We start from the raw sequence: 20,254 nt of genomic DNA on the forward strand, positions 1-20,254 counted from the left end.
AATTTCTGTATTGATAATGTAATTTTTAAAGGGTAAATAACATGAACAAACAACAACTACAATAATCAAGTAGGTTACAAAGATTGCAAAAACAGCCATTTTTATTAAAATGGGTGCTATAAAATTTTCAGACTTGGTTTAATTTAAAGCTTAAATGAGAACATTTAGTTAGTAGAGAAATAAGCAATAAATTGTATTAAAGTAAGTTTATAAATAATAAAGAAAGTTCTAAATACATATAATGATGGAAAAGATCAGCTGAAATTGTGATGGTAATGGAAATGTTTAAAAACAAAATATAAATGACAACTTTATATTTTATCTTATTAAAATATGAATAAAATATACTTCATTGATACATTTCTTTTTGTAGAAATGTATCTACAACACAGCATTAGAACACATTTACCAGTAAACACATGAAGTAGTGTAATATTTTTATTTATTTGTGTTCAATATGTACAGAAAAATCCACATAAGCAGTCAGATACAGGGAGACAAGCGTTTATTCGAGGCAATGGCAGTGGCAGGAGGTTAAAGAAACTAAAAACTTTCCTTTTCCTTTACATTTTTGGCCTTCCGAGTCGCGTATAAAACACACAGTAGCTGCTTCAAACCAGCTGACATGTTTGATTCACACAATAAAACACAAATCTACACAGAAACAGAAATTATTCTGTTTATCCAAGACAATGTTTGCTCAGGTGTCTTTTATTTCAAAGCAGAATATTTTAAATATACTAAAATCATTTCAGGATGCAACAGCAATAAAACAGTAACCTGTGAATTATTCGGTGCATCTTCTACAAATCTAGAAAGGTGCTACTCTAAACATGTGTTTAACTGTTTTTAAAGTGCTTTACTGTTTAAAAATTTTGGAAAAATTGTTCAATACACTATTAAAATTGACCATTTGATAAGCCTTCGCTCTTTATGTGCTCTAGTGCCTCCTACTGGTGGCAGCTAAAAATACACGGTCTGTGGATCCACTAAAGGTCAGATGTGACTTATAAAATAATAAAATATAATTAAATACATGTAAATATATTATTTCATGAGGGTAAGAACCCTAACTTAAACATTTATTTTTATAGATTTTAAATAAAAAAGGTTTAGCAAACGGTCAAGTTTCCATTTGGGTAACTGGAGCAGCTTGACGTTTGTGCTTTTATTTCCAAATTAATGTTTCATATTTACATAATTTACTTTAGCAGCAAACCTGCACAGTAGAGGTTCAAAGGAATAATAATATATAGGGCAAAAAGCAGGATATATTTAGTGTATAAATTCAATAAATATTTCTCTGCAGCAACATTTCATGATGGGTTTTTAAATGTAGAATAAATAAATAAATGTTTGTGCTCTGGAGGAAAATCTGGACCGAAGAAAAGTTTGTTCTTCCTCAGCGACGCTCAGGCAGTTCGAGTTTGGATTGAATACGCCTCTCTGTCTCGCTGCTCCGCAAACACGACTCAGGATTTCCTCTTCATCACCATCATGATCATCATCATCATCACCATGATCATCATCACCATGATCATCATCATCATGATCATCATCATCATCACCATGATCATCATCATCATCAACATGATCATCATCATCATCATCGTCATGATCATCATCACCATCATGATCATCATCATCATCACCATGATCATCATCATCATCACCATGATCATCGTCATCATCACCATCATGATCATCATCATCACCATGATCATCATCATCATGATCATCATCATCATCAGCAGGACTTTTCCAGGATCAAATTCCCAGAATTCTCATTTTTATCCAGATTTACAATATAAATACAAAAGTTCACCATTTTTTCATGGTAGATATTTCTAGAATGGTCAGGATGGACGGATGGAAAAAAGGAAGGAAGGAAGAAAATTGTGAAGGAATGAAGGATGTGAGTAAGGAAATGAGAAATAATGGACACAATGAAGGAAAGACAGAATGGAAAATGTACTGAAAAATATAATTTCCAAAGTTTTTCAGATTTTGTTTTCCAGACCTAAAACTTTCCTGACTGTAATCCCAGATTGATCCAGATTCCATGGAAACGCCAGGCTGTGTTTAATCCGGATGAATTAATCTGAGGTTCTGGACTCTGTGGCGCTCCGGGTTTAGAGGACGATGACACAGTGACGGTTTTCCAGCTTCCCTCCAGAGGAGGAACAGGAAGCGGGCCGACCAGCGGTCTGGTGGATCAGAACTCGTGTCGGTCGGTGGATCAGAACTCGTGTCGGTGGTACATGTCCGGGTCGTAGTATTTGGTCACCACCACTCGGTTAGCAAACTTACGGCCGGTCAGGGCCTGCATGGCTTTCTGACAGTCTGCAGGAGAAACGTACTCTACAAAGATCTGGAGGAAAGGAGCAGAGGAATGGATCAGAACCGACCCGTTACGCAACTACCTGTTCTCATACAAACCATGCAGCTGTTAAATACATGCTAGCGGTCATGTTTCCATCTAGTTGAAAAATTTGAGCAAACTTTTAAAATGTTTAAAAGAAACTAATTAGGAAATCTGATTTTCCATTCATCGTTTCTGACGCGATTCTTCAAAATGTGAATAAAAGACGCTGAGGGAAACATGGCTTGGAAGTTGAAGTAGTAGAAGTTTTTCCACATTAACCCACAAGACGGCAGCAAAGAGCCAAGTAATACTTCAGCTCAGGTGTGCCTGTTTGTAAAAGCTTAATCTTTTCTACATGCGACTTCAACCGGTCCAAGAGTCTCAGAGCGAACCTTTCCACAGCCGGGGACTTCCACGCCGTCGACGGGCCGGGGGATCTCGATGGAGCGGACGTTGCCGTACTTGCAGCACTCCTCGCGGATGTCCTCCAGGATCTCCTCGTAGTCATCGTCGTCCACCAGCTCCTCTGGCATCACCATGTTAAGGAGGCACAGCACCTCAGTGGGCAGGCTGGAGTTCTGCAGCCGCTGCAGCCCCGGCACCTGCAGCGTCACCGGCGTCTCGATGATGGAGGTCTGCAGACGGACAACGAGCTAACACAGGGCTTTTCAAAGTGAGGGGCGCGAACCAATGAGGGGCACCAGAGCTCTTCAGGTGGGGCGTGACACAAAGAAAAAACATGAACCAGAAAAACTAACTTTTAACCAACTTTATGTGTAATCATTCATCCAGCCACCGGGGGCGCTGTTGTAAAAGTGAATTACTCCTGCAGTCACTACTTGGAGCTTATTAAATTAAAAAACTTACTGAAATTTAGTTTATTAATACAAAGTTCAATTATTGTGTTGATTTCAAAGAATTATTAATTTATTTTTTCCTCTTTATCTCCAGGTCAGTAGGTGGCGGTAATGCACCAGTCGCCATAAAAACAAAGAAGAAGAAAACTTATAAGTTATGAAACTGACATTCAGCTCGTTTGGATCGTTTTGTTCATGGTTGTTAAATTTACCACTAGAATTTTTTTTGTCTCTTTTACCACTTCTGTGTTTGCAGAACAGAACTTCATAATGAACTTTAATTATTTTTGATAAGTTTATCTATGAAACTATTAAGGATCTTCAAATAGCCCCTGTGGGTTATTTTTGTCTAATGTCTTAAAGGTTCTTAACAATTCAGCTAAGCTGCCATTGACCCATTTATTTATTTCATGGTATTTTTTTTACATATTTTGACATGTTAATGTTAATATTCTCAGTGAAGTGACTGTGATGCCTGAGCTTATTTTCACTTTATGCTAACAGAGTACTGAATTAAATTTTGAGGAATAGCTTTTTGTTTGTTGCATAACACGTGATTAATCAATTATTGAACAAAGTAATTTGTAATTAGTTTAAAATCTCATTTGCATTAAGTTTTAAATGTAAATTAAAAACTTACATTAAAATAAGTTTTAAAGGGGCAGGAGGATCAAACTGATTGCTTAAATTATGTTGTTGGCATAATTTTGTCTTTGTGTATTTATTTGATATTTTACTTATTCAACACATTTTTGGCACTTAAGAGCAAATTTATCATTTTGCCTGTTTATTCTCCACAAGCTCCTACAACAAATCTAGTTTTCTGTCAACATCCCATTGCAAAACCCAAGTCCAGATGTAATTATTATTAATCCTAATGTTACACATAACAGAGACATAATGAAAAGATTTGCTAATTTAAAGTTGTAGTTCTCCCACATTGTGAAAACCCCTGACCTAATTCATATTTGGCTCATTTTTGAGTCATACGTCGCATCTCAAACTCACAGGATTAGCGTTTTTGGCGCCCACACTGGCCCTCTGGACGATGAGCTTTTTGTCGCCCAGCTGCATCCCGTTGAGTCCGGCGACCGCCTGAACAAAAACAAGCACAGCTTCAACCGACGCATCTGTGTTTCTGTGTTTGATACGATGTAAAGCACTTTGAAATGCCTTGGTGCTGAAATGTGCTATACAAATAAAATTTGATTGGTTGACTGATTGATCCAACCGCCTGCTGAAGCGGTTGGATGCAGGAGAGCGTTTACCTGGTCGGTGGCGCTGATGTCGACGTATTCGCAGAAGGCGTAACCTTTGGACAGCGATGTGGCGCTGTCCTTCACCAGGTTGAAGGCTTTGAGCGGCCCGAACGACGTCAGCAGCTCCTTCACCTGCAAACAGCAGCCAGAGTCGCACTAAGAGCAGAAATCCCTCTGAACGCCAGGGTGCAACGCTGCAGCGCTGCAGCACTGCATGGCTGCAACGCTGCAACACTGCGACGCTGCATCACTGCGACGCTGCATCTTCATCCCTCATCACTGACATGGAAAAGCATCCACCCCCCTGAACTGAAAGGTGCGGCATGCACAGTGCTCAGACTGCATGGAGAGCATCTGTGGACGTCAATTTAAAGTCCTGACACAGTTTCTCAGTTGGATTCAGGTCTGGACTTTGACTAGGCCATTCTAACACATGAATATTCTTTGATCTAGACCTCTAAAAATTATCTATTTCTTTTTTAAAAACTAAAATGACCAAAAAAATAGATTACATTTTTTTCTCCTCCACAATAAACTAAGCATGAACTTTTATTGAAACGTCCCAAAGAAGAAAATGTATCAATCCTCTGTTTGTTAATGTTTTATGCTGTTCTTTGTTTTAAAATCTAAACACAGAAATAAAACAAACATTTCCTACAGTAGATATTCATGTTATTTTTTCATAAAAGGTTATTTAATATCTCTGGCTCTAAATAAGTTTTGTTCATCTGGACTCTTCGCTTTATAGAGGCTGCAGATTCCAGGTTTAGGGAAATAATATGTTAGTTTTCAGCCCTAAATTAGTGACCCTGGAGTGCAGCTCCCTGAATCCAAATGCATGCCACACTTTTCAGAAAAACACTGAATCCCTTCCTCTTCTCTAAGCACCAGACACTGTGTTGGTTCTTCACCTAAAACCCAAATAAAATGAAGTTTGTTTGCGTAATGTAAGTAGTTAATATTTTAATAACTAGTCCAGACTTTTTAAAGCTAAATAAACAAACCATCCAATCAAAGCTTACCTTTACAGAAACCCCTCAGCCCCCCCACTGCTAATTATCACCACTATGTCTTAATGAGCTGCTGTGTTTCCCCCCAGATAACCAGATCCTAAGCGCTCCAAAGGCATGATGGGAAAGAGAGAGCCTGGTGGCTCGCTGCGGATCCGAGTGTGGGCCAGAGATTCTTACTTGCCTTGAGTTACATGTTGGCATGGCAGCGGTGGATGAGTACTACTGAACAAATTATGAGCGCAGACTTAACGATCTTACTGGCCCCTAGCTGGGGACAAAGTGGGGGGACAAAAATGAAAGAGCTGTGAGTATCAACGCAGAGCAAGTGACTGAAATTATTCAGGAAATAAAGAGGAAAAAGAGAATAACAGACATCAGGCTGCATGAGCAAAGAGTAGCGGCTACATCTGAACAACGTCTGACTCAAAAGAAAAGTAAACTCAGTTTTCCTGCAGCTGGAGGCGTTTCTGGAATCATTCAGGGAAGTTTCAGCGTTTCAGCCAGTCGTCCTCGTCAGCTGGCATCAGTTCAGAGGCTTCATGGTTGGAGATGAAAACTCATTTTACAGAACCTGGTCATGAATGTTAGACCTGCTTCATACCTTACATCTGGACTAGAAACTCTCACAGACTGCAGACGTTTCACTTTTTAATATCTGATAAACATCTCTGACTGCAGATAAAACTATCAAATTTCTGTTCCATCCAAAGGAGCAGACACAATGTCGACCTAAACGCAGAAAAACACCAAACAATTGAAAAAATCTAGAAGGGCAAATTTCAACTACCTGATAAAAAGCTCGGCTTATATTTTATTAAGGTGGACTTTTTCTTTGAGAAGAAATAAATGATGCTTATAAATAATAAAGCTAAAATTTACTTACCTTTCCTAAGTCATTTTGCTTAACATTAGATTATTATTAGGACTCTTTTACATCAAGAATGTAGATCATGTTGGAGCTACCACAAAATATTTGACATTATTGCAGTCAGATTCCTACATTATTATCCTTATTAAAGGTGCCATGTTTCTACAGGAAGCCTCGGCGGCCATTAATGCCTGATTGAGAGCGACTAAAAGCTCAGCGTGAGAGAGAAAAGAGAGGAAAACAAGAGAAGCTGTGCAGACTGCCGTCGGTAAATACCTGGTCGTCGTTAAGGTAATTAGGAAGGCCTCCGATGAAAAGTTTATGAGGCGAGTCAGGAACGACTGTGGAGACGACGCCTACGCATCGGGAGGACAGGAGAGTTAGAGAGCGCCCAGCAGAGCGGGGCGGCGGCAGCAGAGAGGCGGACACCTGGGACATGGAAGGCCGGCTGCTCCGAGATTCCAGGTAACGGCCGATAGTCATGAGGCCGTCGGATCTTCAGCGACTGACCCTGGAAGATGATCCCGTCAAAGGCCATGGCCTGCGTCGTCTCGTCCACCGACCGGAACTACAGGAGACAAACAGAGACGGGACAGAAACTGGCATCAGGACGTTTATACTATTTAATAAATTCTGTTAATAAATTATATTCAGTACGTTCCAATGAGTCTTGTTTCCAATAATTAAAAGTAGATTTTAAAAACAACTTTTAAGAAGATATTAAACATAGTTTTCATCAAATGGATGTTTTTTAATTTTTTTTATTGGTCTGATGTAATATTCTAATTTTAAATTTCAGGATTTCATAAATCCCCCAAAAAACACACAAAAAGATGCAGCAGAATAATGCTTCAAAACTTTAAAAAAGCTATAACCACAGGAAGGAAACGACAAAATACTGCAAATGGTAAGGAAAATCAAAAAGTGTGTCCAACTTGCTGAACAGAACTGAAGTCCTCCAGACCACTAGGGGGAGTCTGGAGTAGATAATACGCTGCTGCTCTATAATATTATAAGACATGAAATATAAGGCAGCTTTTCCTTTCTTCCTCCATCTTTCTTCTAGACATCCCGTCTTTACTGAGGGTCTGGTCATAGATGATTTGTAGGTTGACTCCCCCTAGTGGTCTGGAGGACTTCCATTTTGTGCAGCGAGTTTGCAGCATTTCATATTTGATGGGTTTTTTTGTTTTTGCTTTTTCCATTTTATATGCTTCCACTTGCTGTGGTTGCAGCGTTTTTCTGTTGCATTTGTTTTTTGTGTGTTTTGAAGCTGCATCATTTGTGTGTTTGCACCTGTCGTGTTTCCACCAAATACACTCTAAATGTTTATTACAAAGTCTTGCAGAAAGTAATATGAATTATTAATGAGGGAAGATTTTCTATGTGATATTTCTTAAAGAAAAATGAAAATCAGTAAAAATTATTGTAGGAAAATCAAAGCTTTACAAAAGACTGACTGGAATCTTTAAGGCTGACCTCGAGGAAAGCAAAGTTTTTGTCCTGATTGATCTGGACGGCCAGAACCGGGTTGCTGGGCGCCTGTGAGAGGCCTGCCAGACGCATCTGAGCGTTGAAGAACTCTGCCATCGACTCCTGAGCAGCAGAATCACAAAACGAGATGAAAAACGATGCAGGACTAAGGAACGGCGCAGCGTGGTGCAGCCTTCACCTCCGTCACGCCAAACGGGATGTTCCCGACGTACAGCCGCCTGGCTTGTCTCGTCATCTGACTGCCGACGATGGGAACTTGCGCGGGCGCGGCAGCCACTCCGGTGGTGGCGGCGGTAGCCAGCAGAGCTATGGTCGGGATCTGACCCGCCGCTGAGGGAGAGACGGCGTTGGACAGACGTGAGACGATGCAGCAGATGAAACAGACAATCAAACGCTAAAAGAACTGTCACCGAGTTACGGAGGGAAGGGTACGGTCACCTTGCATAGCTTTGTATTGCATCGGTGTGATGTGCTCAAAGCCCGGAGGAGGAACATCCCAGTATTTACACGTCTTTTTCTTTCTCGTTCTCCTCGGTGAGCGGCTAGACGGAGAGAATCACCACATAAACCGGTGTTGGTAACAGCTGGTGTCCAGGATCGGTTTGTTTTCCTCTTGGTGAGGGAGGAGCCTGACCTGTGCTTCTTGTGCTCCCTGGAGGAGCTGCGGCGGTCCCGGCTCTTCCGGTCCCGACTGCGGCTCCTCTTCTCCCGGCTGCGGCTCCCTCGGTCTTTGCTCCAGCTGCGATGCTTGTCGCCGCGGCCTGCAGACCCGCTGCGACTCCGCTTCCTGTGCCGCTCCCTCTCCCTCTCTGTGGACAGAGAACCTCCTCCATTAAACACAACAAAACAGAAATCAGGGCTGCAGTTTCCTGACCGATCTTTAAAAATCCAAACTGCTGATTCCAATTTTAGCCGATACAATTATTCTGCCTGAAAAGTCGCAAAATATAGTTTGTCAGGATTGAACCAGAGGTGGGAGGTAACTAAGTACATTTACCTGAGTAGTACTTTTAAAACAAACATACTTATAGTGGTTTTACTACCTTTTACTTTTACTTTAGTAGCATTATTATGACCTATTGCTGCTCTTAAGTCAAATTTCTTCCTACTCAACCCACTTTGAGAAACTTTATAAATATAAACAGGCTTGAGTGAGACCTCCCATTTTTTACAAAAGCTTTGTTTTTTTCTTTTGTAGTAAGATAGAGTAAATAATATATATAAAGATTAGAAATACTTTACATTACAATAGGTAATATATTATTTAATAAATTTGATGTAGAAAAAGCATTTCTTCTGCCTGAATTTAATTTAGAATTATGTTATTTTATTTTTTTAGTCCTTAAAATACCAGAATCTCCATCTAACTTAATATTTTAACATGGTTAAACATTAAATCAGATTTTATGATCTATTACTCAGTACTTAAGAAGACTTTTGACTTAATATTTGCTCTTATTGGAGTAATTTCTTGGATAACTATTTTTTACTGTTACTTGAGTACATTTATTTCTACTCTAACCAACTCTGGAAAAGTACATCCAGAAACCTGCTAATTAAATATTTATATGAATGAATAATTGCCATCATATGTGGATTAAAATAATGAGCCAACAATCTATTCTTGTTTAATAAAAACTGTTACAGTTTGTTGTACAATCCTTCCATGCTGGTTGAAAAACCCTTCATACATAATCAATAAAAAATAAAATAATTTGACATTTTGCATATGAGTGGATGTGGACTTCTGACAGCTGCTGCCAACTAAAAGAAATCTAGCTTTTTTTTAAATTTAATAATAAATATTAAAATAGGAGGATGTTCCTGCCTCTTTCCCCCACAGGTGAGCTGGCAGCCTGTAAATGATGGATGCGGTCTGTGACATGAAGCCGAGCTGAGCCTCATCACTGCCGGGACACGCAGTGAACCATCCGAGCCGCAGAAACATAAAGTTGTCGTCACGCCGGTTTATTCATTCATAAAAATCAGCGAGCTAACGGCACGCGCAGCCGTAACGTCGCTAGCTTGTGCCTTAAAAACCGGGACAGACAGAAAATGCCGACGGAAGAAATTTAAAAATATAAATAAATAAACTAACCTTGTCGGTTCTCGCTCAGTTGTTTCTCAAACTCCTCGAAATCTGACATTATGTCGACAAAAAGCTGCTGCGGAGAGAAAATGCTCTGAGACGACAGAGAGAGAAAATACATACAAACTGTCCGCTGCTGTATCAGCGCAGAGAAGCCGAGGACTCCTCTGTGCAGAGATAAATAAGAACAAAGTACATCCGGTCAGACCTTCACAATAAAAGCTTCGAACCTTCCTATTTCTGGTAGAAAAACAAGATGGCGCATCGCATTTGTTCTCTGAAGCTGGAAGCTGTTCCAAGTCGGAAAAATATGAAAGCTCGCAGTGGGAAATATTGTATATAAATTGCATCTCATTTACAGTGGCACACACAGTGTTGTACATCTATTTATGATATCTTTTAATGTTTCATATCTTAAATACTGAAAAATACACAGCTATTATCATGTATTGCTAATGGTGGCTAGTCGGGTCTTTAAATTACTTATTGAAAGTTAAGAACTTTAATTCATTTGCAAACTAATTTTCTAACCGGTTTTAGAATATGGGCCAGAGTTGGTAAAGTTTTAATAATCTGTGAAGTCTCCAACAAGAGAGTAAATTCACTTTTGAGTTTCAACACAATCCAATCGGTCCTCAGTGGGACTTTATCACTCTGCACAAAAATTTAGATTTTACCACAGACATTACATGATATTATATCTTTATATTTACATGCTTTTATTGTCGTCTTCCTGCAGAATTTTGGTGTTTATTCCAGTTGCCAAGGCATATCTAAAACCAAAACTGTAACTATATATATATATTTACATTTTGAATTTATGGTGAAGAACTACCTTCTTTGTAAATTTGCTCTGCCCAGAACTGGTGAAATAGTTTTAGCTTCACTTGGTTCAAATTATGAAAAAAGCAACAACTTATATTTAGGATCTTTTAGATTAATTTAATATAATAAAAATTGTTCACCGGATCAGTGCTACATTTTACTGAACAGGAACGCTGTTATTGTATTTTAGGCAATTAGATGATTATTTTCTTATTTGAAATGAATATAATTATTTGCATTCTGTTATGTATTTCTGACATTGTATAAAATTAAATGAAAAATCTGCAGAATGTGCCAAAAAAATGTTTATCTGATTAACCAATAGAATAATCGATTACTAAATGAATGTTTATCTACAGTTGATGATCATTTAACAGGAAGATGTTGATCTCAGATTGAGAACAGCGGTCTGGTTTTGCAGCTGGTGGAATCGCCGTGTCACTCCATACATACCTTGTTGACAACGCAGGGAGAACAAACCAGTCAGCTGTGCGGCTATTAAAAGAGCTCAAATCCCAAAGTATTGCTCTGGAGGGCCGGCCAGTTGTCGTGCTGGAGGAGCCGTGCTGAGGCGTGAGGCTCCAGCTCCTCAGGAGGCGAATCAAAACCGACAACCTGCAGTCGACTGGGATACAGTGAGTGGGAGCCTCATTACTCCTTTGGCTAGATCACTCTCTCTCTCTTACTCGTAATTTAAACTCTTTAATGTGCCTGAAATGTAAGGAATATAGAAAGACAAAGCAGAGTAGAAGATAAACTCCTTTCTTTCCTCCTAATCAAGCTGTTGAAGGATTCAGTGACGTTGAAAAGTTCAGCATCTATTTTAGTTCTGCTTTATATAGCGAGAGCTTAACTTGGATAAACGACTGGAGCTCGGCAGCATAGCTCCAAGTCAAAAGGTTATTTTCATGTTTCCAGCTGGATGCTTCATGTTGCATGTTGGTTTTATCATGTTAGATGAGAGAAACTGGAACAACACTTCCAGGTGAGATGGGCTCTGGGACTCCGGCCTGCAGCTGCGTCGCCCTCAGATCCAGGAATAGTTTTCAGTGTTTGGTCGTATTTGAACAGTTTCCAGCCGTCCTGTGTCTCTGAGCACTTATATTAATCATTTTATTTGTTTCACTGTGGCAGTATGTTTCAGTGTTTGTGTCTTTTTTCAAACACTGAAAGACACAAAATCTTACCAAGTATCTTCGTCTAGTTTTTAGTACAAATATCTTACTTGGCAAAACTAATTTATAAGTACATTTTCAGCAAGAGCAGCTTGATTTAAGCAAGTAATTCCTTAATATTGATTTTAAAAAAGTTCTAGTTTCACTGAGGAAAATGTCTTGCTTTAAGTGAAATAATCTGCTGGTGGAACTAAAACTTTTTCATCAACATTTAGGAATTATTGACTTAAAACAAGCTGCTTTGTCTTGCAGGAAACCTTGTAAGTTAATTTGTCTTAATTTAAGTCTGATAAGAAATTTGCTCTAAAAATAGATTTAGCTACTTGGTAAGATTTTATGTTTTTGCAGTGAACTAAACAACTTTTTTCTGTTTGTTTTATTGTATTTTTGCAGATGTGATAATGCACTCAGCCATCAGCATCTGCATTATTTAAAGAAATTCATGTGAGATAAAACAACATTTAATTTCTCTTTGGGATAAATAAAGTATTTTTGGATTTGAATTATTTTTCAAATGAAATGTTATAACTTATAAGGGCTTCATGATGCTGTTTGTTGATTATTATTTTTCTAAAAACAGCTGAAGCTTCACAGAACAGCTGGAGGTTAAATGAAACACAGATGGACTAAAAGTCGTGTTTCACTTTTAAAACAACTTAATAGTTCTGTGCTTTTGGTGTTTTTTAAATTATAAAATTGCAAGAAAAGAAAATAAAGTCTGTTGCTGCAACATGACAACATGACCAACATACAATCATTTTAGAAAATATCTTTTATAAAGTATTTGCCTTCAAAGTGGCTTCTTTGCAATCAATTTTAGGTAAAAATTCAAGATTTTACCTTAAAAAGGTCTAAGTTATTGGTACTAATGATTTACATCTACGTACTATAGATGTTTTATATTATACAAATAATTATTTTTCTGTATACAGCCAGTATTTTCATTTTCATCGTGTTTAAATTGTGTTTTCTGTCTTTGTTTCAGAACCTTAAGAGCTCATAGTTACATAGAAAAATGATAGTAGAGGGTGAGATGAGTTCCAATGTGTCAGAGACGGTGAGACGACTGGAATGAGAATCTATTCAGCAGAAACTAAATCAATTTTAACATCCATCTCATCCCATGTTTCTACTGAAATCAGAATCATCTTTCATTTAAAATTCGCTCACATGCTTACACATAATATAACAATTATTTACAACGACCTTTCATGACATTCATGGGAATAAAAAAGTACACTCACTTTTAGTTCTGGGGTTTTTCATACCTGTTTTCCTAAAATCTTCAATTATTTAAATCTAACTTGAAGTGGATAAAACCCAACAGATATGGAGAACCACTGAACAGAGTGTAGTTACTTTATATTTTCTGCCATGACTGTATAATGTAAATAATGGTGGTTTGCAAACATTATTTGCTTTAATTCAAAGTGTATTTTTGAAATACTTTGAAATCTGCACATTTTTGTCTTTCTGCTCAGTATTTAGTATACAAGCAGATATGAGACATAAATTCCTTCTACACTTTCAGTAACATTCACAAAACAACAGAATTTTGAAGTGCTCCATTTCAGATTTGATTTTAATTTTGCTAAGCTAAGTAGGAGCTAGTTGATACGATATACATTTGTTGATTTTTAAAAAAGTGCAGAGTAAAAAAAGAGTGTAAATATACATAATTGAAGTTTTTTTAAAAGTGAGCTTGAAAGTTTGTGGTTCAATGTTGATTTGAGTGTTTGAGAATAAGCATCTCTTTAATTGTAGCTAGTTAGCTAGGCTAACTAGCCTAGCTACAATCATTAGCTAGGCTAACTAGCTGACAGCGGTGACAACTGCCCGCTAGTTCCAAAAAATTATTTCAGTGAATTCTGTAAAAATAAAAATAAAAACTAATGAAATATGTTCATTTAAGTACAGAAGTGTTTTGGTTTGAAATTGGCGTTTATGTTAACTTTTCTCCTCGATGTCATTTATTTTATGCTAAACTAAAATAACCATTGTAGCTTAGCACAAGCATCGATAAGCATGTTGTCTGAAAATATTGGGAACTTTTCTTTCATATTTTTGCTTGAGCGTCTTCATCGACTTTATTGTCAACATGGCTGTTGGATATCTAATGTAAAATGAAATAATGTTCCAGGACAGCCCTCCAGAGATGGACCCTACATGGACCACCACCATCCTGGTGGTTCCCTGCGTTGTGGTGCTAACCGCTGGATTTTTTTACCTCTATGGCGCCATAATCAGTCTGCTGTCTAAAACATCCGTACGGAATAAGGTGGTGGTAATAACGGACGCTTTATCTGGGCTGGGAAAAGGTAAGGCAGACATAAAACATTCCCGTCTTTGAAGACTGGCTTAAATGTTCCAGTTTTTTCTGTTTCTGGTGCAAAGAGTGCGCAGGTGTTTTCCACAGAGGAGGAGCCAGGCTGATCCTCTGTGGGAAAAGCTGGGAGAAGCTGGAAGAACTTGCAGATGGACTGGAAAACGCTTCAGATCCTACAGCAGTAAGTAGAATCAGCAAGAAACAAGAAAGGAAAAATATTAATAAATGGTGTAAAGCAGCGATTCTCAAACTGCAGATAGCATTAGCTTCTGGACGGAAACCGACACAGAAAGTTACAAAATAAACTTGTAAATGCTTTTTCTAATTTTTATTCACTATTCAATCATTTTCTTTTACATTCATTTAGCATAATTTCTGCCTCATAACTTCTGATTTTAATCATCCAGGTCTTGGAGAGGTTTGCAGTAGTTTTCCTCTTTTTCTGGACAGAAACTTTCCCATTTTGCGCTAAGCTAGCAAAGCAGCTTGATAAATTTGTTTCTTCTTTCTAATCAAGATTGTTCGCATAAAATGTGCTAAAAATAACTGTCAGTATTTACCCTGTAGTCTTTGTATGTTCAGATGACTGTTTTATTTGTTTTATTGGTGATTACTTTTATTTGTCCTTATGTTTGCATTGTTACATGTTGAATTTTAATCTCACTGTATGTTTTGGGGACTACAGGTGGAAATTAGCCTCCGTAGCTACAACCTGCTACAGTATATCTCTCCTTCACTGGTTAATGTATGTCCAGTTAGACATAACATTTTAAACAATTATCTTATCCAATATTTTTAGTAATTATTCGTAAACAAATTACATTTTATGATAAAATATTATTAGATTTTTTTTCTTCTCGCTTTCCATTCAGTTTTTTAAAGCCCGCAGCGCCCTCTGGTGGCCTCCCACAGTAATGCACAGGAAGACGTCAGATTTGATCTGCTTTTATTGTTTTCAGGTTCTCTAAATGTTTCTAAGTTTGACAGTCCTGCAGATATTATTGTGTTAGTAAAGTTTTGAGTCTGTGTGTCAGTGGACTCTAACATTCAGTGAATACACAATAAAGTGCAACATTTAACTTAAAACAATTCATCTACAGAGAAACGGTTGTAGAGGTATTTTTTCTGGACCTCAGAAAAAGAGCTGAATTGTGAATTTTTTAGCTCATGAAACTAACCACTGAGTTGTGTCCTCGTCCTCAGACTTTCCCTCCAAAGCTCGTGCTGCTGGACTTTGGAGACATGGACAGCATGGCGGCGGCGGTGGCTGAGGTTCTGGACTGCTACGGCTGCTTGGACATCCTCATCTTCAACAGCAGCATGAAGGTCAAGGCTCCGGCGCAGAGTCTGTCTCTGGAGACGGACAAGCTCCTCATGGACAACAACTACTTTGGACCCATCACTTTGGCTAAAGGTAGCTGACTGGAAGATGTTTAACTTGATTTTTATTTTGTTTCTATGACGATGTGACGTCTGTTTCAGGTGTGCTGCCCTCCATGGTCTCCAGGAGGAGCGGTCACCTGCTGCTGGTCAACAGCATCCAGGGGAAAATCGCCGTGCCTTTCCGCACCGCGTGTGAGTTGGAAATAAAAGATTAACTCAGAGTGTTACTTCATAAGGCATTCACAAAGACGAGCCAGCTAGTGTAAAAACATAAAGCTGTTTCTCACCGGTTCCAACATCATAATCAGTTATGAAAATCATATTCATTGTAGCAGCTCCTCATAAAGTTTCAGATTGTTTCCAACCTTATCTTAATTAATAACGCTGTTATTCAAATTAGTCACAATTTTCAAGGTTTGGTGTAGAAAAAGCAACACCAACAGAACATGACGAAACACGGTGGTGGCAGCATCATGCTCTGCTTTGTCAGTGTGGAAGATGAGTGATTTTTCCCCCAACATTACATTATAAGAATGCGTTAAAATAAACTATTCCTTAGAAGACAGAGTCCAGAACAAACTGGTGGTCCAACATCAGAACGTTGGATTGACTTATTGACTTTTCTCTTCTAATAGATTCACTTGTTTTGTTTTTTCAGCTGAATAATACAGAATAAATTCATATTAAAGGTGGAAATGTTAAAATTATTCAAAAAGCTTCAGTTTCAAAAGAGACTTTTTTAGAGACGTAGGTGTCGCGGGTTTGCATGGGAATCCGGTTATGTCCTAGTTAAAGTTTGCTTCATGAAAACCTGCCAGTTTTGGTCGGAGGTTTTGATTCGAGGTTTTTTTCCAGACGCAGCTTCCAAACATGCAGTCCAGGCGTTTTTTGACTGCCTGAGAGCCGAGGTGGAGGAGTTCGGCGTCTCCGTCAGCACCGTCAACCACACCTTCATCAGCTGCTCCGCGGCGCCGGCGCCGGCCTCGACGTCCCTGCTGTGGCCCTGTGAGTAAAATCAGAGGTTCAAACCCAAACCATGTTTAGGTTTAGAGACTGAAGGTCTGTGTTGTGTCTGCAGTGCTGTTCAGCAGGAAGCCAGGCGGCGTTTCTCCAGACGAGGTCGCCGCTGAGATCATCAGGACGCTGAACAACAAGAGGAAAGAAGTGCTAATCGCTCCCTCGCTTCCCAAGATGGCCATTTATGCCAGATCGTTCTTCCCCAACGTTTTCTTCGCTGTGATGGCTGCAGGCGTGAAAAACTCTGCTGCCTCTGAGAACATGTGAAGATCAGCGACCTTTTAATTAAAGTTATTAACAATTTATGGCTGAAAATGACATGAAATCGTTTTACCACTCTGAGACGACCTGCTCCATCCTGACATCATTAACCCTCGTTTAGAATCCGGTCTGATCATTGGTCTGATTTAGGGGAGGTTCTCCTGCTTTAATTTCTAGCTTGTTATTGCTATTATGATGTAATAACTGCCTTTACTGTTTGGTGTCTCAAATAAGAATAATGTAAAAATGCTGCTCAGCATTTTGTGTAAAATGGTTCAACTGGTTCCCATCATTTATGTCTATTTTTACCTTGACTGGGTACAAACATGATTCATATACACTGCAAGTATTTAAACTAAACATACGTTACAACTTTCTCAGATTGCAAAAGATAAATGAAGGTGATGAAAATTAAATCTTATCAAATGTATTTAAGATAACTAAATAAATCTCTAAATGTAAATCAAAAGCCTCTTGTTTTAGTTTAAGCAATATTTTATACCTATACACATATTTTAGATTTTTTTAAACATAACAAATGAAAGTTTTTATTTTCTTTCATTTTTAAGTCAATTTTGTTTTGATTAAAAATAAAAAACTTTAATAAAGATTAAATTACTAATTTTAATTCAAACATGTTTAAGTTTGTATTGAGTTTGATTCATTTTATTCTTTAGAGTCAAATATAAAAACATGCTATTTTTTCTTCATTTAAGGTGAACATTTATAAGAGTATTTTAGATCTTGTTACATTTATTTCAATTTCATGGTTACACATTAATATAGAATTTAATTTTTTTAAATTACAGACTGTTTCTATTTATTCAGTGTGATTTTATATATCCATCCATCCATCCATCCATCCATCCATCCATCCATCTTCTTCCGCTTATCTGGGGTCGGGTCGCGGGGTTAGCAGCTTCAGAAGGGAGGCCCAGACTTCCCTCTCCCCAGGAACTTTATGTAATATATAAAATATATATTTTATATATTACATATAGAAATATCTGTCATAGTTTGTAAATATACAATATTTTGGAGGTCAAAAGTACATCACGATGATTTCTGCGTGTTTGCGCCCTCTGGCGGACAAACTGCAGAACGACTACTTTTGACCACACTGCGCATGTGCAGTGTGTTTGTACCGCGTTAAATGGCTTTAAAAATAACTTCTAGACTCTTTGGACTGACTCACCGGGTCGTTTCCTGCCATACCGCCTCCTCCAGCTGCAGCGGACGGTTTAAAGTCCAACATGACCGACAGAACCGACGCTTCACGGTCACTACGGGCAGCAGCGGCGAAGGTAAACTCTCAGCCGGAGAGAAGGCCCTACAGCCGGGGTAGATCCACCAGGAGAGCCCCGGGTCCACTTCGGGCCTCACGAAACATATGGATTAAATAATCTCCAATAGAAACATTCATATTTTTATTCCCGCCGCTAAATTTAATCTGTTGTTTTTCATATAGAATTCAGCCGAATTACGTTTAGATTTATGTAATTTTAAACTACCGTCTGTTTTAACAACTTATGTCCAAGCAAAGTCTGTTAAACTAACCGGGTCAACCCGAATAATGGTTCGGCTGATATATGAGAGGCATACAGCAGATATTTCAATGCATTTTGTGGACAAAAGAAGCACAGCCAAGAATTCCTGGTCTAGTTTTAAGTACAAATATCTTAGTACATTTAAAATGGGACAAAACTAACAAGCAACTTTCCAGCAAGAAATATAAGCTTGGTTAAGTCAGTAACTTCATAATATTGATGAAAAAGAACTAGTTTCACTGGCAGATTATTTCACTAATATATTTTCACATTTTATAAGTGGAACTAGTACTTTTAAAATCTATATAAAGCAATTGCTGACATAAAACCAGCTCCTATTTCTTGCTGAAAAGTTTGTAGTAAGTTAGTTTTGTCCTTTTTCTAGTGCACTGAGGTATTTAGAATAGAATAGAATAGAATTCAACTTTCTATTCTATTCTATTTGCACTATAACCCAAAATTACCTGGTAAAATTTCTTTTTGCAGTGTCAGATCTGTTTGGGTTTTTTAATGAAATCATTATTTATCTGTTTTTATTGACAGTATTGCTGCACACTGACCCAGTGAAGTGTGTGTTTCTGTTCTCCAGGGGACAGTGAATGCGCCGTGCTGTGCTACAGGTTCACCGGGCAGAAGGAGGTGGACCTGATGTCCACATTCGTTCCTGAAACGTTTCGAGGCCAAGGCATTGCTGCTGCCCTGTCCCAGGTAAACTCTGCAGCCTGGGTTCTGTCAGGAAGATTTTCAGTGTGGCTCCTCTGATTTCCTGTCTTGCAGGCAGCCCTGGACTTCCTGCTGGAGGAGAAGCTAAAGGCTCGAGTCTCCTGCTGGTACATAAAGAAATACATTGATGAGCAGCCGGAGCAGCAGCAGTATAAAGACTTCATTATCTCCTGACTGCAGCCGATTACTCCAACAATCACTTCATAATCTGCACTTCAAGTGAGATCTGAATCAACTCTTCAGGACCAGTAATGTGTTGAAGCATATTTAGAAAATCTCTGCAATTCTTTTCTAATTTATTCAAATATTTATACAATTTATTCTTGTTTGTAAGATTAAAATTAATTAAAAACACAAAATCAAAGCACATTTTCATTATTAGAGGCAGAAATGATTTGCTAAAACCAACAGGAAGTGCAGCTGTTGTCACTTTTCATGTAAAGGAAAATGGCCGCCCCTTACTAAAGCTTTCACATCGCATAAAACTAAACTAAAAGTTTCTGGTCTGATTTTATATAACAAACCAGCACAATGTAGAGCATAATTATAAACTTACTGTTTTCAACATTTACAACTAAGAACTTGAATAGTGTGACATAAAAATACATGTAGCTCCTTTACTCTGATGCCCCTAAATAAAACCCAGAAGTCATGAAATGAGTAAAAAGGGAGAAGGAGCCAAACCCTGTGAAACATGGCGGTGGATGCATCATGCTGTGGGATGTTTTTCTAAAAGTAATGCAGCTCAACAGAAAGTCACTCCACACTTTTCAGATTGGATAAAAACATTTGTGGCGTTTGGGGGAAATGTTACACAGGAGCTCGATGGATTCAACATGTTGGAATGAAGCTAAACTTTTTATTTACGGTGCTGCTGTGAAAAAACTAAAACAAACTCCCTCCTGCTACTTCCTGTCTCTTTGTCGTTTTCTCCAGTAGTAACATCCGGCTGTTGATCACATGACTGACGCCGAACGTTTCCTTTACAGTTTTTCAAAATGCATAAATTTTATGGGGCGTGCTGTGGTGGCGCAGGGGGTTAGCACGCCCCA

At 38.4% G+C, this 20,254-nt stretch overlaps 3 protein-coding genes across 6 annotated transcripts; 2 read left to right on the forward strand and 1 right to left on the reverse strand.

Annotated features, from left to right (window-relative positions):
* Positions 1-1,658: 1,658 nt before the first annotated feature.
* On the reverse strand, positions 1,659-10,132 carry LOC116734850 (splicing factor U2AF 65 kDa subunit-like). Its single transcript, XM_032586381.1, has 11 exons — positions 9,955-10,132; positions 8,491-8,665; positions 8,295-8,398; positions 8,035-8,186; positions 7,842-7,958; positions 6,792-6,930; positions 6,639-6,718; positions 4,491-4,613; positions 4,231-4,317; positions 2,758-3,000; positions 1,659-2,371 (listed from the first exon to the last, which is right to left on the reverse strand). The coding sequence occupies exons 1-11, from the start codon at positions 10,064-10,066 to the stop codon at positions 2,240-2,242; spliced, it is 1,464 nt and encodes a 487-aa protein (XP_032442272.1). The 5' UTR covers positions 10,067-10,132; the 3' UTR covers positions 1,659-2,239.
* Positions 10,133-11,234: 1,102 nt separating this feature from the next.
* On the forward strand, positions 11,235-17,390 carry dhrs7ca (dehydrogenase/reductase (SDR family) member 7Ca). 4 transcript variants are annotated; one of them, XM_032586393.1, is made up of 9 exons: positions 11,243-11,405; positions 12,339-12,389; positions 12,931-13,002; positions 14,086-14,263; positions 14,340-14,452; positions 15,475-15,685; positions 15,754-15,846; positions 16,510-16,659; positions 16,733-17,390. In XM_032586393.1, the coding sequence occupies exons 3-9, from the start codon at positions 12,961-12,963 to the stop codon at positions 16,936-16,938; spliced, it is 993 nt and encodes a 330-aa protein (XP_032442284.1). In that variant the 5' UTR covers positions 11,243-11,405; positions 12,339-12,389; positions 12,931-12,960; the 3' UTR covers positions 16,939-17,390. The 4 variants fall into 4 exon arrangements, with proteins under 4 accessions (XP_032442287.1, XP_032442284.1, XP_032442283.1 ...); XM_032586392.1 differs by lacking the exon at positions 12,339-12,389; XM_032586394.1 differs by lacking the exons at positions 11,243-11,405; positions 12,339-12,389 and adding an exon at positions 11,436-11,755.
* A 638-nt stretch (positions 17,391-18,028) lies between these two features.
* On the forward strand, positions 18,029-20,110 carry LOC116734858 (protein NATD1-like). Its single transcript, XM_032586401.1, has 3 exons — positions 18,029-18,236; positions 19,069-19,187; positions 19,257-20,110. Exons 1-3 carry the CDS (start codon positions 18,086-18,088, stop codon positions 19,374-19,376), a joined length of 390 nt encoding a protein of 129 aa, XP_032442292.1. The 5' UTR covers positions 18,029-18,085; the 3' UTR covers positions 19,377-20,110.
* The last annotated feature ends 144 nt before the right edge of the window (positions 20,111-20,254 follow it).

Source organism: Xiphophorus hellerii, chromosome 16 (genome assembly GCF_003331165.1).
Source record: "Xiphophorus hellerii strain 12219 chromosome 16, Xiphophorus_hellerii-4.1, whole genome shotgun sequence".
Classification (NCBI taxonomy): Eukaryota; Metazoa; Chordata; class Actinopteri; order Cyprinodontiformes; family Poeciliidae; genus Xiphophorus; species Xiphophorus hellerii.

Excerpts from the sequence above, each read along its gene's own strand:
- LOC116734858 (XM_032586401.1), top strand. The coding sequence starts at position 18,086 with ATGGCTTTAAAAATAACTTCTAGACTCTTTGGACTGACTCACCGGGTC. Across the intron at positions 18,237-19,068 it reads TACGGGCAGCAGCGGCGAAG|GGGACAGTGAATGCGCCGTG; the intron begins GTAAACTCTCAG and ends TCTGTTCTCCAG. Across the intron at positions 19,188-19,256 it reads TTGCTGCTGCCCTGTCCCAG|GCAGCCCTGGACTTCCTGCT; the intron begins GTAAACTCTGCA and ends CCTGTCTTGCAG.
- LOC116734850 (XM_032586381.1), bottom strand. The coding sequence starts at position 10,066 with ATGTATTTTCTCTCTCTGTCGTCTCAGAGCATTTTCTCTCCGCAGCAG. Across the intron at positions 4,318-4,490 it reads ACATCAGCGCCACCGACCAG|GCGGTCGCCGGACTCAACGG; the intron begins GTAAACGCTCTC and ends GTTTTTGTTCAG. Across the intron at positions 3,001-4,230 it reads GCGCCAAAAACGCTAATCCT|ACCTCCATCATCGAGACGCC; the intron begins GTGAGTTTGAGA and ends GTCCGTCTGCAG.
- dhrs7ca (XM_032586393.1), top strand. The coding sequence starts at position 12,961 with ATGATAGTAGAGGGTGAGATGAGTTCCAATGTGTCAGAGACG. Across the intron at positions 13,003-14,085 it reads GTTCCAATGTGTCAGAGACG|GACAGCCCTCCAGAGATGGA; the intron begins GTGAGACGACTG and ends ATAATGTTCCAG. Across the intron at positions 14,453-15,474 it reads ACGCTTCAGATCCTACAGCA|ACTTTCCCTCCAAAGCTCGT; the intron begins GTAAGTAGAATC and ends CCTCGTCCTCAG.